Below are 20,440 nucleotides of genomic sequence, written 5' to 3'. Positions count from 1 at the left end.
TTAAAGTTTGTTACAGTTCTAGTATGACCGGCCAAAAGGCTGACCCCACCTGCTGGGTGCAATGGGTTTAGCTTTTGTATATCGGAAATAATCTCACTTCAGTTGATGTAAAATTGCCGGGTGGGGCAATAGCATGCTGTGACAGTTGCTTTTTGACTATAATGCGTGCTGATGTAAGAGAAAATTAAAAACCTATACATACAATGGCGAACAAAGAACTGAGATACAGTATGTTCTTTGTCTAGCGTTGTCACCGAAAGAACATTACACAGAACAGATGACCCACTTTCGGTTAATTCTTTCTGTTAGCTCACTGCCAGTAGTATTTCTCCTGTTGCTGAAGCTGTGTGCCTTTGAGCTTCTGTGAAGCATTCAAAAGCTTTGTCAAATCCAGGTAACTAAAGCTTGCGACTGTAATAGGTAGCCACAAGTGTGGGTGAGGAGGAGCTGTGCACTGGGACTGTTAATGCTTGAATGTCAAGCACAAAAAGTCAAAAAGGCTGTATAATTAAAGTTCCATTTGTCTGTATAGCTGCAATACATATCAAAACAAATAGAAAATCATAGTCCACTTTTGCTCAAAAACACACAAGGCAATGATGCCAATAAGAAGTCACTGGTAAAAACATATACACAGCTATTTAAAAACACATAGTATCATAACCTAACTTCAAAACTTTAAAAACCATTTCCATTATATGCACAGCCCCATGTGTCTGCCTGATGCTAATTCAAAGCATTCCCTGGGCAAAAAAGGGCAAAACTATGGAGATATGTGACCCACAAAAGAAGAGGCTGTGGATGTGGAAGAGCACATTTACACGGTCATTCATCAGGGGTTAAATTATTTCAGAGGGTACTGCAAATGCCTGTGTTTCACTGTGGATTTGTGTTTTATAAAATGAAATATTATTACAATGGAAAAATATCAGTAAGACTTACTCTATAAGGACATTTTATAGAAAAAGTGTATTATATCAAATGGGAAACACCAGGTATAGTATATTTGTTAAATAAATTATAGGAAATGTACATTATTTTTCTTAAAGGGCATTCTTTCATCTGATACCAGACACTAATTACTCTGAGTCCACTGACATTCCAGAGTGTCACCAGCTTTGTGACATCATGACAGAAGATTGGCAAGGACTCAGAAAACCTGAACACTCTCACTCAAATGTCTACATGAGAAAATGCTTGGACACTGCCAAAATAACTGAGTGCTGAAGTTTATACATTAATTTCACTTATATTAAATATTTGTTTATTGATGGGCATTTCCCAAATGAGTTAGCTATATGAAGACTGCAACTGTGTTGGAGTCAGTACAAAACTACAAGCACACAGACACACAGCGTTTAGATTGATCAAAACCTTTATTGTCCATATAAACAGCATTCAGTATTTAACCAGAAAAATCCTGTAACTTTAAATATCTTCAATCCCATCAAATAACACATTTGTATACATTATTTACAACTTTCTCATCAAAAATGCAATGTATATTACAACCCAAAAATCTATTCCATAGTGTTCAAAGGGCATTTACATATTGGTTAAGATTGCTTGATTAAAAGAAAAAAGTTGGCAATGTAATTTTTACATTAACCTAGAGCACACTGCGTTACCATTGGTTATATTCAGGATTACGATGTCACATTTTTATCAAAAGTGAAGACAAAGTAAAGCACAAGCATGTTTATAATGTTAAATGAAGCTTTAAAAATAAGTAAACAATACAACTGACTTTAAAAATTAAGTTACTGAAAAATGTGATTCCGTAAATGGTTTCTAAGAGATATGTAACATAACATTATGGAAAATAAACTGTAACCTCTTAACAAACACAACAAAGCTATCGCTTCAGAAAGTGCAAACCATAACTAACAAACACCAACAAAAGAAAGGACCACCAGGGGGCACACTGTCACTCAGTATGACAATAACGCTGCCTAAAGAACGCCTCCAATGCATGAGGAACTCGGACACACACCTATGTGCTTAGTGACCGTGGCACTGTTTGGCTAGACGTCTCATTTCAAGTTCACCGTCGCTGTAAGGTTTGTGCCATACCATACATTTTTGTGCCTTGCCTCAAAATTATGTCATCTTTAAATGAAAAAAAAATACAACATTGGGAAGTTCTCTCTAGGTGATCACAAACTTCAACAATGTGTGGAGCATTTCGTCAGTGTGGTTTGTATGGCACCAGCAGTACATTCGATCACTGTTTACTGTCCTATGTGTGTCAGCAACATCCCTTTTCGGGGGTGGGGGGGGTGTGTGTGTGTACGTGTGTGCATAATACTTCCACGACGGCTCATGTGTTTTATCTGCTATTGCTGTTACAGTTCGCTTTACTGTACTGCCTTTAACCCGTGTGCATTTCCATGATGTGCTTTAACATTACTGGACTGCGCTTAACTACACGCTACTGCACAGCGCTTGTGCTCTTACACGTCTTACTGCCCAGCCAGAGGTGCTGAGGAAATACTCAGACAACCGATAAAAGCTGAAATGGGCTGGAGCACTGGAATGTAAATGCAAAACCCATAAGAAAACAAAAAAAAAAAGATTCACCTGCACATCTTACAATCCATGAAGTCCATAAAATTTATATCACTATAGAAATATAATTCTATCCAGAATTTACTGTCATCTGTGGGAACGTATGCACATATATGCCATCTGAATCAACATAATTAAATATGATATTCTGAGACTTACATGTTTAATCGCTGCCTTCCTGGCACACACATGCCATATAGCATTTCTTTATAAGCTGATAAATTCAGAAATTCTGTCATTTGCATACAACACTGAACTGCCTCAGATTACTCATCAGATTATCTCAGTCACTGATTCCATGCTGCCTCTAGGATGGAATGAAAAAATGATCTTTTTAGGTAGCAGAACTGGTCCATGCGTTCCTGATCAAGTCCTTACTGTGCAGAACATTAGGTTGCATTAAAAACCTACCACACACTCTCCAGACATACTGCACCACCTCTCCATAAGCTCAGTCATTCAGCAGTATGCATACAGATTCAGCTAGAAAACCTGTATGCTGCCTTCTGCATTTATAAAGTCTTCAAAGTTATGTAGTGGATGTTGTCTAGGTACAGGAGGTGGGATAGTTTTAAGGAGAACCATTTAGGCACTTTGATGTGTCTCTAGCTCTGAGGGGAGTTTTGGGCTTCAGTGAAATATGGCCTGAACCTACCCAGCATTGTATCAGTGTAGAGCTGAAGTTACCCATCTATATAGTGAGATCTGCCACCACTGCAAAATCAAAGTCAAAGGCTGCCTTATCCCCAACACTGTAAGAAACATTCCCCTAATGTTATCACATACTGTAGCACATAGAGCAAAGCCAGGTTTTCTGTATGAAATGAAAGGGAAACCAGAGGAGATCTGTCAGGTGGAGACATTATTCTTCTCCATTTATCTGTCCTTGGAGGTCAGCTTCTCAATCAGCTCCTGGAGTGGGACCAGTTCCTTTCTGTCTATCAGATTAAATTCCTGACAAAAAACATGAAAATGATTAAGCATACTTTTCAGAGCTAAATCAAACAGCTTTGACACTGAGAAGCTTAAAAGAGCCATCTTAGTAGCACCATGTTTCAAGAGTAATAAACTCAATCTAAATGAGCTGGCTTTTCTGCACACACACAAGTGTGAATGTTTTCTCAAATAACTCAACAATGAATGTGATGAGCATACAAGTGGAGGTGATGTGTGGGCAAAGGTAGTTATTTTTAAGGTTAGCCAAGAGCAGAACACCGTGAAACACATGCGCGCACACACACACACACACACACACACACACACACACCTGAACAAAGAAGATGAAGTGCTTGAAAGACGTGTTAAGGTGGGCCTCTTCCTGGAGCTGGATCACCGCATCGAAGTGCTGGTGGTAGATATGGGCGTACACCCGGAACAGGCGCTTCAGGATCGTCTTGGCGACGGACATGAAGTTCTTCGGAAACGGGACACCTGAGATGAGACAAGAGGAGGGCTTGGCATTCACAGCTGCACCACACCATTACAAAAGGACCCAACACCATGCTGTTCTGCCCTTACAGAGGGGGATGCATGTCAGATCATGCAGACCAGCCTGCATCAGTCTGCTTAGACAGACCATCATACCAACGAAGGACAATTAAGAGGAGTTTTCAAAATGCAGCACATACATTCCTTTAAGGAACTCTTACATTGCTGTTGTTTAGCAAACTCTTATCTAGAGCAATTTACAGGAATTATACAGCTGGATATTTACTGAGGCAATTGTGGGTTTAGTACCTTGCCCAAAGGTACAGCAGCAATGTCCCAGCAGGTATTGGATCAGAAACCATTCAGTTATGAGCTATGCTCCTTACCACTACACCACACTGCCGCAGTTTTCAAAACCTACAAGTGCAGGAGAAGGCTGTAACTCAATCGTCTATCTGAGGGGACAGCAGGGATATGAAATAGAGCACAGAGGAGGGAAAGCTGGTTCTACCTATTTTGGATGGAAAGAGTGTCTCATCATCCAGCTGATCCTGCACCCAAGTCATCAGATAATCAATGTACTTTGGGGCGGAGCATTTGATTGGCTTTTTGATGTTGGTCCCATCAGCCCAGTGGTACTCATACCTGCAGGAGAAGGACCATTTGAAAAGACTCACTAGTCAAAAACCAGTGTTTATTCAGCATGTTTAAAAGGCTTTTCAGGACAGGGCTATGGCCTAATTAGCAATGGAATTAACATGAATTAAACAAGTTCAATGACAAGTCAATACAGCAAGCATGTAATAAACAAATCTATTAAGCCAGAAGATGACAGAATACCTGAGCAACACACGTGTACACACATACACACACACACAGAACATCCTTACTTGGGTCCTGCCGACATCACAGGGCAGCTCTCCTCGGTGCAGAAGTCAGTGATGGTCCCATACAGCATGTTGATCTGGTTGAAGAAGTCTACAGCTGGGAATGAAAGACAGACAGATATGTAACTACACAGCTCAAACCCTGCACAACAGCACTAAAACTGTGTGCTCTGCGCTGAGCAGGACAGCCTGGTCTTCACTCTGAATTCACAGCAGAAACCAGAGAAAGCCTTAACAGAAGGCTAGCCTGATCTGTCTAAGGCTGAAGTCTGAATGTCCTCTCCAGGAGAGCAGCCAGACAATGTCCCCACACACCAAAGCACAGGAACTGCACTTACTGTAACTCCAAATGAATATTCAGTGGTGACCACTGAAATGATTAAAAAAAGGTAAAATACAGACTATTATTCAAATGGACTTCAAGGTCCCTGGAGTCTCTTTAACAGCTCCTTGGATGGTATCATTTACAGCATCATTATGCAGGGCTAAAAAAGAATGTGTTTAGCTAGAGTCATTCAAAACTCGCCTGCACAGCAAGCGGCTCCTGCAAGCAACACTGCTGGAAAATTGATTTATGGGATTAAACGGACTGGAAGATAGCTTTACACAAAACCATTTCTGCAAACTAATAGATCCTCCAGCAGAGCTACCGAGCACCCTTTCAAAAAGTGTGGGGGGGAAAAAAACAGGTAAAAAAATGAAAGAGGACTAGCTAAAATCAACCAACTGCTGGGGATCATAAATTTAGTTTTTAACAATCCTTCCAGCAAAGTTCCTCCCAAGCGAGTTTTTGCAATGCTGTTTGAAACAAGTTATACAGGAATATTAATAGTGAAACACAGCCCACAGCTATGAGGGCATTCAGGGTAACTCTGTGAATCATGATCAATACCTGAGCATGAACATATCTTTGGCTGGATGAACACCAAGTAAACAGCAGCGGTGCAACATAGTTGTAAGGAGCAGGGCTCCTAACCAAAAGGTTGCTGGTTCAATTCCCTGCTGGGGTAATGTTATAGTACCCTTGGGCAAAGTACTTAACCCACAATTACCTCACAGTTGCCTGTGTATATGGATAAAATTGTAAAACCTATGTAAGTCGTTCTAGGTAAGAGTGTCTCCTAAATGACAGTAATGTAATGTAAACAGCCCTTAGTGATGACTGTGTGATGTCCTAAACCAAGGGCTGCCCTTGGGTTAACCTTTCAGACAACATGCAGATATCCCCAGTGCTTCAGTTCAGAGGGGATCTGGGGATTCTTAATGGCAGCACTGACAGCCGATGGGGAGGAGGATCAGATTGTGATCAGAGAAAGACGGATGGAGGACGGATGAAGATGGAGGAGGAGTGCAGGTAGAGCTGGCACACGCACAGGACAGGGCAAGATGACACCACAAGATGACCTCGACCTCAGCCCCAACCCCAACCCCAACCCCAACCCCAACCAGGGGGAGTTGCCTGGCCTCAGCCCAGCACAGATTACTGTATCTGTTCCAGAGCCAGGAGGGCAGGAGGGCTGGAAGTCACTTCTACCCCCACCCTGTTGTTTCATTACAGTGTCAGAGATGAATCTGAAACCTACTGGAAGCCCCTGGTAAGTATCCGACGTGTCGGACTGCAGGACACTTACATTAGCTCTGTTTGTTAATGGCACAGGAACTTGTGACTGCTGCCTGGCGCTGCGTGTGTCCAATGGGACCCTGGGGTAAATGAGACAGCCCGGCAGTGCTCTCAGAGTTGTTTGTCTTGGTGCAAAATGTCGCACAAAGCCTAGGTGCCCAAGTGCGGGGGAAGAACAAAGAGCCCTTAAAATTCAGCTGTCATTCCAGGGAGGAAAACATAACTCTGCTCTGCATGTGAAGCTGCTCTCAGTGTAAATTTCAGGTTTGTAAATATATTAAGTGGTAGGGGAAAACATTGGGACTACAGTGCCAAGTGCAACGCTGAAGGCATTTCATTTCTATGAAGCACAAAAGTCATCAATTCCTTTGAACAGCTCAAATAGATTAGATCCATTTCACATTAATCTGGCCACTTCCAATCACCATTTAACATTCATTGAATTCAATTACGCAAATTAAACCTTGTCCAATACCTGAATCCCATTAGCCAGAGTGGAATTGAATTGGGTAACTAACCAACAGGCAACACTCCACTAACATATGGCACCCTTTGGGAATGGGGTTCTATTAGTGAAATTTATCAGCCAACAACATGTAGGCTACTCACTGTAACCAAATAAACTTTCTGTATTATTTGTAATACAGAAAGTATTACAAATAATACAAATATATATATATGGTGTGCAGGGCTTAAAGCAACAAAAATTTGAGACTGAAATGTTTTTTTTTTTTGGTGGAGGGAGGGGGGGGTGGTAACAAAATAGGAAGCATGTACATTTAGTGTTACCACAACAGCTTTAATTCAAAATTGTAAAACGGAAATAAACACAATTATATACAATATAATATACAATATCGTATTACAGTGCTCAAATTAAAAGTGCTTCCTTTTTTCTTAAATGCTAATAAAAATGAGAAGTGCAACTTTAATTAATAGTTGGTCGAGTAGCAAGATGCTGTTACAACTTTGTCCTAGTCATCATCATCAAATCGGACCAAGACATTGAGAATTCTGTCCATCTTGAGGACTGTGGACTCATCAATGTTCTGTGAAAACATCTCTTTTGACAGCTTGTGCACTAAACATTGCCCAATGTGACAGGCAATGCGGTGAGTGGATAGGTAGCTGGCCTCTGTATTTGACACGCTAAGTTTGGAAAGTGCAGTTCTGTCCTGTGATGTTTTGCACTGGTCAACTAGCACTGGCGCCATCCTGAAAGACAGGCCATGTTCCGCTATAAATGTACAAACGCAGACTTTATGATTGCACACGCAGTCTTGGATGGATGAAGCGGCAGCAGCTACAGTGGCCACAGCTCCTGGCAACATTGACGTATAACGAAGAACCCGAACAGCTGCTTGTCCCATACTGTATTTTTTTTCAAATACACAGTACAAAAGCAGGTCCCCGTTTTGGTCCTCGTTTAATTTGTGGCAACATAAGCCGAATGTTTGTCCATCATTACCGTTTTCATCTAACCAAGCCCATCACCTTTTATTATTCACCTCCCGTTCTATTGTGCTTGCGTCTGCGCCAACCTTCACAAGTGTCGCTTCCATGCTCTATCTATTTCAGTGCATGCTAGCCTATTGTGCAGTAATCAACTGATACGGTCCCCGCAAATACTTCCTGGCACCACCTCACAGAAAGTTGAAACTAGTTGCCGATTGGATTAAGAACAGTGCTCTAGTGCCAGTACGTCGCCTAAACAGGCTAGTATTGGTTAAAACTCATCCGAAAAAACACTATGTCAGTGATTGTTTTTAATTGAACTGCGTTCCGGTCTAGTAAGATCAGAGCTCGGATACGCTCTGTATGCCGGATTTCCGGTGTGGGGCCAGAGATCTTTAACCCATGGGTGTGTCAACAGAAGCAGGAGAGGTCTACTCTTCCTCCAGCCGGGGTCCTGGGAGACAGTGATGGAGGTCCGCTAGGGGAGAGAGGAACAGGGCGCGTTTAAAGGGAACCTCTGTTCTGCAGACACCGCATTCCTTTACCCAATAAATCTGTGCAATAAGCACAGTACCCAACCCTCCCCACCATCTGCAGCCCGACACAACCGACCCATCACCAGCTCAGCAGAACAAAAAACACAAGGTCGCGCAGGAGATTTTTACTGTGCCTGATGAAATGAACTGCACTCCCCCGTCTCCCAGTGCACTCTGTTCTGCACATTACGAGGATATTAAAGTTCAGGCTCGGGGATTCTCACTGGAGGAAGCTGCTTCTGCGGCAGAGTTCACAGCAGCTGCGCTACACAGATGTGCATACAGCCAGGACCTTCTGCACGTACGACACCTCACTTTGCTCTAGCTAATGACATGGACATCAATGCACTAGCTCCATGCAGCAAGTGTCTGTATTTAACTTGGTGGTGAGAAGCAGGGCTCGTAACCAAAAGGTTGCTGGTTTGATTCCCTGCTGGGGCTCTGCTGTTGTACCCTTGGGCAAGTTACTTAACTCCAATTTCCTCAGTAAATATCCAACGGTATAAATGGATAGCAAGCAAAAACTGTAACCTATGTAAGCTGTACTGGATAAGAGCGTCTGTCAATTCGAGACACATTGACATCACTGGTGCAACACATCAATACCCCACTGCCTCACCCATTGCAAAGAGGAACAGGATTTTCCTTGCAAATCTGTTTGGCCATCCTGAGTAACCATGATGTGAGGTTGGCAACACAAGGGAGCATGATGGAGAAACAAGGTTCTATTTATTTCTCATGAAAAGGCTGCTTCTAAGAAGAGCTGAAATGGTTTTAAAACTTACTGCCAGTGTGATTTAGGAGTAAAAACTCAGAACAATGACTAGTGTTTGTGTCTGAGTCCATGGCAATGTCTCTTGCCTTGTAGCCATATTGGTCATATGTTACAATCACAAGCAGTGGCTAACTCTAACTACAGTGCTGTTCCTTTATACTGTTTCAGTAAGATCATGGTCCAAAACACTTTCAATCCATCAACTTCCATTAAATCTTGTGGGAATACACTAACAATGATCTCATCTTCAGATATATTTAGCTAACCGGTTCAAGATACTTGTAAATATCATCTGCAAACTACCTCAATGTCTCATAGAATACACACACACACACACACACACACCCACACCCAGAGAGCAGTTTAATTTCATATCCATGCCACTGAAAAACACTTTCGGCAAAGAAGTTACACTAACATACAGAATGTCTGACTCACACGAGAAGCCTCCCCTCCCAGCTCAGCTGTGATATTTTGCATTCTCTCTTCCTGTCTCTCTACTGACATACAGACATAGGGAACAGCTGTCAATATGAAGCGCTTATACAGGCTATTTCAGGGATGACTAATGTGTATTAATTGAAGGAAGTCTTTATCACTGCAGTACAACCCCTCAGTGTAAATGTCAATGTCACCCTTAACCTTTGATGTCCCTGAGCAAGATAATGGCATCAACGACAGCACCAGCACCAGCTGCATCTCCCAGAATCCTCTGCTAGCAGGTCAGTTTCTGTGCACAAATCACCTTCATCTGCTCCCCTGCTTTCCTTCTGCTATTGCATTATACCGAATATATGCTAAGACAACTGACAATTAAAGACAGGTTTGGTGTACTCAGATAGCATATTTGTCCACTCTACTCTGAGGTGCTCCCCTGTCAGACAAACTTTATGAAAAAGTAGTAAGCCGGTCTTTTTACTCATACTAAAACTTAATCTATTACATTTTATACATTATGCCTAAACTGAAACATTTAAGATCATAGGAGCACTCCAGGTAACTGCCTCCAGGCTTTCCACTAGTCACACAGCCAGCAGCCTGCACTTAGAGCTACTGTAACCTCACTCTTTCACATGCAGTCTTACGCTAACTCACTGCCATGAGTTTGCGTAGTGCTCTTTCTGAATTTGCTACATATATCCAAATCAAGCAGCTATCAACTGCCATTGATGAATGTTAATGAAGTATTGATTTTATGTTGCATGTCAGGTGTCGTGGGTGAGGTCATTAATGATGCACCTTCCCCATGAGAGCCATTTTCACAAAATACACTGACCTCCACTAAAAGCAAAAAAAAAAAAAAATACACTAGATCCCTGAGGTCTACTATTGAAAATGATTATCATAAAAGTCTACTAGCCCAGACTCACCCAATTTCTACGCTTTGACAACTTTTTTGATACAATTCTTTCAGCTACATCAGTTCAAGGGCGTTTTCCCCTTGACAAACTCTGAACTTCATGCAGGAGTAGTTTACAGCAAGCTTTCCCTAAACTGCATGACACTCTGAAGGAACACTGAGACAGTATTTCAGCAGTGGGTTAATGTCCACAAACCTGAAGGCCTGGAGTACACAGCCACACCTCATATGCCTGAAGCCTGAAGGCCCAAACTCTACTGAAACTGATAATAAGCACTGTTTAAACAGAGCAGCTGTTAAAGTAGTTAAATGGACCCTACAGTAAATAAACAGAACATTTCCCATGCAGACACAGCTTTAAGGTCGCGCACAGTAATTTAATAGGAGGGGCTCATTTCCATGAGCTGATATCCACAGGCCATTCATTAATTAAAGTCTGCTTCTCATGCGACTGGCTACATCCTCCAAGGAAGTGAGCTTGTAAACAAGAGTTGAGAGTCTTTCTCTGAGCACATCATGAACAGCAATAATATTTATGATTCACAAGGGACAAATGGTGAATTTCCAGCTTGAGATAGTTATATTCAATATCCTCTGCTGTGCTGGGCATAGCTAAATGTAGCTAGTGGTCATAATTTCCAGTTAGCTCGTGTGAATTATACTGAATGTGCCCCCTCTAAGGCATTCCAACCTTGTCTTGTTAAATTCCATGTGAAAAAGCAATTATCACCGGTACAACATGTTCAGTAACACAAACAGTGACTGTGGCAACATTATCTTACATACAGATGTTTGGGGCTCCATTTAAATCATCTGACTTTTCCTCCTTCCAACCTCTATCAAGCTAACAGATTCTCAAACAATGTCTCCCAAACAATGGGAAGCAGTGTCCCTGTCCTGAGTAGAGCCGGTGTGTATGTGTGTGTGTGTCTGCTGGGTGTTGCTCTGACGGAGGCAGGGCGTTACTCACTGTTAACGGCAACCCACTCATTGAGGTCCTCCCCGTCGGGCAGCATGACGGCCATCCGCAGGTTACCGCTCCCCAGCGTGGCCTCCGCATGCTTCAGCAGCTCATACTGGTGTGAGCCTTCTGGAATGTTCTTCTTTGGTTTGAAAGTCTTCGACGAGCGACTTCCACTGTCGGCAGAGAGAGAGACGACACACATTACATTACACTGCATTATTGTCATTTAGCAGATGCACTTGCCCAGAGCAATTTACATAGGTTACAATTGTATCCATTTATACAGCTGGATATGTTCTGAGGCAATTTTGGGTTAACTACCTCGCCAAAGGGTACAACAGACACACACACTCATTTTCACACAGGTTCTCAAATGAGGAAGGCCTTGAAATGCAAAGACAAATGATTTTACCTGAGAAAAATCCCAAGATCTTAATTTCTACTCTTGCTTTATCTTTTTAAACCTGCTTATTGTATTTTAAACATATTTATTGCGTAAGTGTTTACATCTGAAATATATTAGATGAGTCTGAATTATTGGTTCAGCGTCCAAGCTTTCCAGCTTCCCTAACATACGATTTCCTTGCATTGTACAGGAAACCACTGGTGAATTACTGATTTGATTCAATTTCAATACCTTCTTGTTTCCATGAGTGAGATTAAAACTAATTAGAGTAATGTCAGTGTAACTCACCTGAGCCATTCTCTACTTTATACTCATACTCAATCGACCTGTTACGTCTAAGTGAGTTCATATTAAACCGTATCTTTCTGTGTTGAATGTGTACTCTCTTTCTTTGGGCATTAGTGTGGGCCCGCCCTTTCTAAAGCAGTGAACTCTGCTTTTCTCTAAACTTACCTGACACACCTTAAGTGATACATTCCACAGATCATGACTATGCATGTCCTGTCTTTTGTTCAAAGGCGTTCTTGCGCCGGGAATGTCAGAACGCATCACCCTGAGCCACAGCCAAGCTGTTCTTTTCAGCTGCAAGGGCTGGCCCTTAAAACAAGTCAGCACAGCTTCTGTGACCTTTAAATACATGACAGAACAAGCTAGTGGAAACCTAGGGAGGTAAAGACTACTTCCAAACACAAGTACTTCCAGACAAAGTGACCCTGGAAGTATAGCCCTTTGTGTGTTCAGGTCCACACACCGAACTTTATCATCAAATATTAATCATTTTATATGAGTGTAGCGTAGCTACCCATGTATCACTTCTAATCACTCTGCACAAACACACCAACCTGTGTTGGATTGGCAGGATTCAAGTCATAATGGAAAAGTACTTCGGAGAACTCCCACACACCCAATGGAAAATGAGGTTGATAATCATCGCAATGACCAAACAGAAGGCATTAATGTCCCATTGTTCTGTATGAAACCAAGGAAATTTTTTCACATTCTGATCGACCACTGTAGCACAAATCATTCCATTTTAGTACCCATCTAAATCACATAAATTTTTAGTTCTCACACAACAGTTCATTTGTTGAGTGAGAACTAGAAATTTAAAAATGCATTCAAATATTTTCAGTGAACAAATTTTTTAAACAAATTTGCTTGTCCTTAGATTTGACCTAGCAAAATGAAAAAAATCCCCTCAACCAGGACCTCAATATTCTAATGTAATTCACTGACATTCACAGTCACACCCATACAGCCTTCAAGAGCTACATCCCTTCAAAAGGAACCGTAAGATGAATGGCAAAAGAACAGAGGGTGTAGAAAGGCAGGGGAATGACTGATTACAGGAGCAGAGTGGTGCACTGTAGACGCACCGTTTCAACTGTACTCCGGCAGGCGTGGTTCAGAGCAGGGTGAGTGTTTGCTGTGGCACGCAGCTGAGAGGTGTGACAGGGCTGTGAAGACCAGAGCACTCAGACACTGCCAGGCAGCGCCTCCCAAACACAGACACACCTTCTGACAGACTCCTGAATTCCTCCCCTAACTTGATTACGCTCAGAGAGGACAAGAACACAATCTTCTTTCTGCAGGATACGAGCTGATTCTCTTAATGCGTGCCTCCTCACAGCTCTAAACATGAATGTATATTTCTGCATCCAGCTTCAAAAACTGCTACGCATGTGTGTCTCTGTGTCGCTCTGCATAACCTGTACCACTACAAGACACAGACAGTCAGTCTGCTGACAAAGCTTCATTGCTTTAATTACTAATTTAAATAAATGTAAATGGTATGTAAATTACCATTACTTGCAAACTGATCATTCCCAATGGACCTGCAGCCCAGGCCTGAGACTGAGCCTAATGACAAACCACTGTGTGAGGGCCTGGCCTCGAGTCTCTAGTGACCTGCATGCCACCTGTCACCCTCTGACACCGATGGCCGTCTCGCAGACAGGGCCCATGGCTCTGCTGATTAAACCAGACAGGTCATCGCTCATGTGTGCCCTGTCACCCCTGCCACTGTCATAGAGCCTAAATCAGCTGACACAGGCCACAGAGGCTGCATAATCTCTCACTCACGCAGCACTAGACCAGTCCCTTATTGGAGTGACATCACGCAATGAGCCAGACATGAGGGAGCATCAACACACTGCCCACATTATTATATTAAACCCTATATCAAGCACAGAAGCAACTTCCCTATGATACCCACCACTTCGAATGAGCTACTCATGAATGAGAACTGCATTTAAAATCTTTGCACTGCAAGTAAAGAACTATGGCATTGAAGTGTGGTAAATATCAACTATGAAAAGGCCACAGTGTACGCATGGACATTGTCATTGTTGTACAGATAGCCCGTGGTGGATTAGCTTTGTCACATGCAAACTGAATACCTTCCCACTGGAACAGTCAACAGTCTCCTCTGTGATTTGCCAATGAGGCCATATGGTCACCCACACAGCGTAACAATCAGAGCCTTCCACTGCTCTTAGATCCTCTGCCTCACACAGAGCAGAGCAGCAGTCACACCTGGATAGCAAATATGAATCAACAATGATGGATTTGTGAGTCACAGAACACCTCCCTGCAGGAGTCACAGCATACAGACAATATTTGGGTTTCAATGTTGACTCTCTATGGAGCCAGTGCTGGAAAATAAACTAAACTGAGTGTCATATCTTCACTGATGAACCGATGATAAATATATTTTAAAAACAAGTCCAAATTACATCATCATTTATTCTGAAGCACACAGAAAATGAGAATACTCAAACAGCTTTAGATAAGTTTAAGGTACAATAGTAAAGTGCATGAGCCAGCTGTGACCGCTCATCACATTTAGACAAAATATTCTGTGTGGGTGACCGATACAGTTTACTCATACTAGCGTTAACTACTGATATTTTATCTTTAAAGACTTTACAAACAAACGCAGGAAATATCTGATAGCCACCTGTCTATTTCAAATAAAAATGGAAACAAAATGTCACTATTGCTTGCCATCAGCCCATCCGTAACAATGATCTAAGCCACAACATTGCTGGCAAAACGCGAGCCAACCAAAGCTGCTGTATGTAAAACGAGGCTCTGCTTGTGTTGAAGAAACAAACTAAGAAAGATGGCACTTTTGGAATATTTGAAAATGTGTGTAAATGGTTAATGCAGATACATTAAACTGAATTTATCAGATAAATTATGTATATCCAATAACATAACAATTCAAATACGAAAACAAACTCCTTTTGTGCATTTTCATTTTCAGCCGTAAAGGTAGTCACTTATGGCAGACAGAAACATAACGAAATTCAGACAGATTAAAAAAGTAAATGGGGTGTGTTGACATTCAGCACATATTGCTTTGATTAAATACTTGTCATTGACTATAGAGAGAAAGAGATATTTACTTCCGAATTTGCAACACATGATTAAGGTGAGCAATCGGGGTTTTTCTCTCTGCTTTCCAAACTGAAACAATGCAACAATCTCGCCTGTGACCCGAAGAACATTCTGTAGACTATCAAAAACATGCGGCTGATGCTCGTAGGCAGAGAATTTTTCCCTGAAGATAGTCACTGAACAAGCCCTGTAACATGATAGCGTAAATTTAATTAAAAGGCAGTTTCTGAAAACGCCTTTCCTCCGTGCATCAAGTCTTTAACTTAGAAAATGTATTCATTACATTACATTATTGTCATTGAGAGGAGGCTCTTATCCAGTGACTTCAATAGGGTACGATTTTCACGTTATTCATTTCATTATTTGTGTCTGAATGCAAATGAGAAAGGCAGCAAATCTAACAGCCAAAAAGTTAAACTAGGATGCCTTTGCAAGACAAAAGGTCTACTGAACAACGGGACATGAATGAAAATATCTTAGTGGAAATGGTCTTCAGTACCAAACCTACCAACTAGTAAGCTAAAAGCAACACCCACGAACTCAGTGATCGAATTCAGTAGCGTTAGCCGATTCGGTAATAACGCGTTTGTTATTGTGAATGGTAAAATCCATGTGGCGCATCCTTCAAGCCAGCTAGCACGCTAGCTAGCAACAAGCCAAATCAACAAGATGCTTTGTAAAATAAAGAGCATGCTGTACTTTCAAGAAAAAAGTGACACAGAGCTCCACATCTCCCGGCAACATGGCTCTAGGTACAGATTAAACCATCTGGGCATCTTAAAATACAGGATAATAGGAGGAACACCACCGCGGCACGCACCTTAGTAAGCTGCATTAACATTATCGATCTTGCCCGATATTCCAGTCGGCTGTTGAGCTTGCTGGTTGGTTCCATCTAGTTAGCTAGCTAATCAAAACTGCCAACTGATGGATCGCCAGCTAGCAGCAAAAGTAGTCAATCAGCTAACTTAAACCAAATAGTGTAATCCACTAATTAAAGTGTCGCCATTTACCTTATTTGGCCCAACTGAAAATATACCTGTCGCCAGCTACATCGTGCTCGGGCTTATTAAGAAATACATAACAAGGTAGCTAGCTACCCATACAGCTTGCCAGGTACCTGGATATTTAACTTAGAATCTACCAACTACCAAACAAGCAAGATCAAACGCTATCCGGCTATCAATGTAGCACATACTGCACAGACATCAGTTCCAGGGTTCAGTTATAGCTAGCTAACTATTTTCCTTGTGTAAAAGGCTATTGGTGCGAGTGATCGAGCTAGGACTAGGTATATGAGCGCTGGTTACGTTGAGATGTGCCTGAACACAGGTAGCTAGCTACCGAGCTAATGTTAGTCTAACTTGATCACATCGACCCAACACTAGGATGGTATACTCACAACAAAAAGCTCATTTCGCTTTGTAAAAGAGGCTCTCCAAGAACACGAGCACAGAGGGGGGCGCAAATCCAAAAGTGTGTCCAAAGGAGCTGCAAGGGACGGTTGATCAGTGTAGTCCAACAACACTCATTAAGGACACAGTCTCACACGTCCCACCTCCGACAGCGTCCACTTCGCTAATGCCAAACTTCTGCTTCCTCTTCAAAGTCTCAGCGGCCGGATTTGCGTTTCTCGCGATACTTTATGGCGTCATGCTTCTGCGTGCTTCATCCGTTTATTATTCCTAGCTCCCGTGACACCTTGCGTGCATTGTGGGCGCGACTTCCGCTTTGTTACACCACTGAACCGTAAGCGGCGTTTGTGACCGATAGCAAAATAACAAATCGTAAGGATGCACCGATTGTGAAATTCTGGGCCGATACCGATGTTTAAAATAACAATTTGGTCGATGGCGATACCGATGTTAAGAAAAAACCTGGCGCACTTCGGTAACTAGCTAGCTAAAACACTCACTACAGACTACCTAGCTAGCTAACAGTACTAAAGTTGTCAACAGGTTTCTTGCAGAGTCTGTGGTAAAATTAACTATTTGGTCAGAAGAGACGCGATGACGCTTTATTAGTTTGATAGTTGGCTAGCTCTTAGTAATGATAGCTGTGCGTGAAAGCCAAATTAGCTAGCAAGCTATATAGCTTTTACGTTGTTTTTAATGTAGCTAGCTAGCTATGTGTTTGCTTGCAAGGTGATAATTGTATTTGTCAGCGAAATGTGATAGCAGCTAGCTAGTTATGTTTTTTGTTTTGTTTGTATTGTAGCTAGCTAGATTAGTCTTTGTAAGGTGGTGTTTACTTTTCAGCTGAATGTGCAAGTAGCTAGCTAGCTAATTTGGTTTTCACGCACTTTGCTAGCTATCAAACCAATACAGCTTCATCATGTCTCTTACGAACAAATAGTTAATTTTAACATTCGTACTGCAAGCCAAGGTATTGACTTCTGATCTTAAGTACCGTTTGCTATCTAGCTAGCAACTTAACGTTAGTTTGCTAACTAGCTAGCGTTAAGTGCACCAGGTCATTCATTCATTAGTGGATATAGCTTTAAATCCAGCAACTGTATCTCTTTTGAATTCTTTTAAGGATCTTTGCAGACCCATCTTGGCCATTTTTGTTTTATTTCTTCAAAAGGTAGATAGACACACGTCGAACTTTTGGTTCACTTTGCCATAGATGACAGACTCATTTTAATTGTTAGAAACATGTTTTTATTGTACTATGTATTAGTCATGTCATATGTTATTACATATATTTATATCAACCTGGTGGTCGTTCGTAGCCCAACCACAAAGTAGGATACGGGTTTGCCTCCGTTGGTTTCTTGTCAACAAAGTCACATGAACATACATAGAGCGTTTTCGGTGGTCTCTAACGAACCGAACTGTACTGTACTGCTTGGTGGAAACGCACCATAAGTTTAGATTCTTCAGCCAATATCGTCTCGATTCATCATCTTTTGGCAGGTGATGGAAACTCTACAACTGATGACAGCTACAGTCCCTCTTTGTTTTTGGCGGATGATTTGTGGAAGCCACGTTTATTACAGCCGCGAACGGCGTAACATGTACCTGAGCTGAGCTCCGTAATGCCATTTCAGGTAACACTAATGACGCAGAAAGAAACGTATTCCCCCAAAAAGCAATATATGTAACACGAGGGGCACCATGTATCAACGGTGCGTACGCACTAAAATCGTGCTGAGCACTTTTCTACACATAAAACGGTATTTATGAAAAGATTCTTACCAGGAAAACATGCGTACCTCTGCGCATGGTCTCGAGGTGGCGTACGCATAAAATTTGTAATTTGCAGATTGGCGACACCAAGAGGAACTAACAGTGATGCAAGTAAACGGGTCTTGTGTCAAGTTCAAAGTTTATTGTCATATGCACAGTAAACAAACAAGTTCCCTGTACAATGAAATTCTTCCTTTGCCTTCCACTTATGAATGTCGTTAAGAGTAATAAGTACAATTAGGTAAGAAAACAAGAATTTAAGAAAGAAAATATATGAAAAGGTCCGAGAGTAAGTAAATAAATGAAGGATATATACATTAAATGTGCAAAATCGTTGATGAGTGTTATCGCGCCAGGTCCCGGCGCCAGGATGAAGTGACTGAGGGGACAGTTAAAAATGGCGAGGGGGAAAATCTTTTTATATAGTAAAACAAAAAAAGTACATTATCATCCTGCTATTCCTATTTCTGCATTTTTTTTCATCCCGCGGGTGGCAATATAGTGGCGTTTTGACTAGATGCGAACAATTCCCTACCCCACCTTTTCCATGTGTTTGTGCGTCATGGCCATAATATGAAATAGGAATATTTGGGGCAGATGGCCAGGTCACCACCTAAAATTGGTCTGGTGGTAGGTTTAATGAAATGTGTGGATTTAACCATGCAATAGCCTCTGAAAGGCTAAATAACAGCACAAGACTACTGTTTCAAAATCAAATAATACATTTATTTCACAGCAGTGGTGAAGCCAGAATTAAACCTGAGTGTCTTCGCACATTAGGGAATCGGAGCACTCGGAACGTAATAGAATTTATGAACGATTCTAACCACTGAGAGATGGCTGCTAAATTCCAACAGCGTCAAGGTCATTAAAAAAAAACAAAGATGATCAGATCGTTTTGTCTGTCTTTCTACTCATGCCATGCAGCTCTCTCTCTCTCTCTCTCTCTTTCTCTCTCGTTGACCGAAACAACGAGTATTCCAACGTTTCCAATATTTTTGTTGTTTTTGCTATTTTTCTAGGCCTGTAGGGTACATAGACAAACTGGGGGGCACAAAATACAACTGAAGGGGCAAAGTCCCCTCTTGCCACCTCGTGGCGCCGGGTGCGGGCACACTGGTCCTGTGTGCACTTACTCGTTTTTTTGGCCTCTTTTAAAATCCGACCACGTCTTCTTCACCTCCTCCACCGTGCGCACCTCTTTTGAAACTGCATTCATAGCAGTCACCACTTTGAGCCACTCCGCATTTTTCCGTTGATTTGAAATGCCGCTATAGTCTGGCCTCCAAAAAGGACATTTTTTTCTCCTCTCCACCTCATCAACCATCACCTCTATCTCTGTGTCCGAGTAATTTCTTTTCTTACGTCGTACCATTGATCCTGCATTTCACTCAGATTTACCTGGGATCTTTATATGCTAATTCGACTAATTACAGGCGTGTCTCGGTCCATATAAAAATGTGGGAGTGGACGGTAGGCACGTTCATGTGCACACGATGATTTGATATATGCTCAGATTTATGAAGACAGTCAGGCGTACGTGGTGTTTGATAACTCTGACGAAAAACCTCCGTACACAAATCGTGGTATTCTGCGTATGCATGTTCCTACGGCAAGTTGTACACAAAGATTGATACATATGGCCCAAGGTGTCCTTCCTTGTTAACAAGTTGATATAGCCACTGAATGATATTTACTTCGTTTAATATCTCAAATAGACCCATGATTAAAACCAAAGTGAAGTATAATCATGAGCCTATAGGTCCACTGGCGTAACTATGGACGGTGCCGGTGCAGCGCACTGGGGCCCAGAGGCTGTCAGGGGCCCATGTAGCAAGGCGTTTTTT

General features: G+C 41.9%; 1 protein-coding gene across 3 annotated transcripts; it reads right to left on the bottom strand.

Annotated features, from left to right (window-relative positions):
* Positions 1–1,916: 1,916 nt before the first annotated feature.
* On the bottom strand, positions 1,917–18,688 carry LOC118777906 (MOB kinase activator 1B-like). Of its 3 annotated transcripts, none has more exons than XM_036529156.1 (6): positions 18,603–18,688; positions 11,601–11,767; positions 4,887–4,980; positions 4,508–4,641; positions 3,836–3,999; positions 1,917–3,522 (listed from the first exon to the last, which is right to left on the bottom strand). In XM_036529156.1, exons 1-6 carry the CDS (start codon positions 18,611–18,613, stop codon positions 3,445–3,447), a joined length of 648 nt encoding a protein of 215 aa, XP_036385049.1. In that variant the 5' UTR covers positions 18,614–18,688; the 3' UTR covers positions 1,917–3,444. The 3 variants fall into 3 exon arrangements, with proteins under 3 accessions (XP_036385049.1, XP_036385048.1, XP_036385050.1); XM_036529155.1 differs by lacking the exon at positions 18,603–18,688 and adding an exon at positions 16,805–16,967; XM_036529157.1 differs by lacking the exon at positions 18,603–18,688 and adding an exon at positions 12,289–12,338.
* Positions 18,689–20,440: the final 1,752 nt, after the last annotated feature.

The sequence above is a fragment of the Megalops cyprinoides genome, chromosome 5 (genome assembly GCF_013368585.1).
Source record: "Megalops cyprinoides isolate fMegCyp1 chromosome 5, fMegCyp1.pri, whole genome shotgun sequence".
In the NCBI taxonomy this organism is placed as follows: domain Eukaryota; kingdom Metazoa; phylum Chordata; class Actinopteri; order Elopiformes; family Megalopidae; genus Megalops; species Megalops cyprinoides.
The sequence above is the reverse complement of the archived record's forward strand: the minus strand, read 5'-3'. Positions and strand labels throughout refer to the sequence as shown.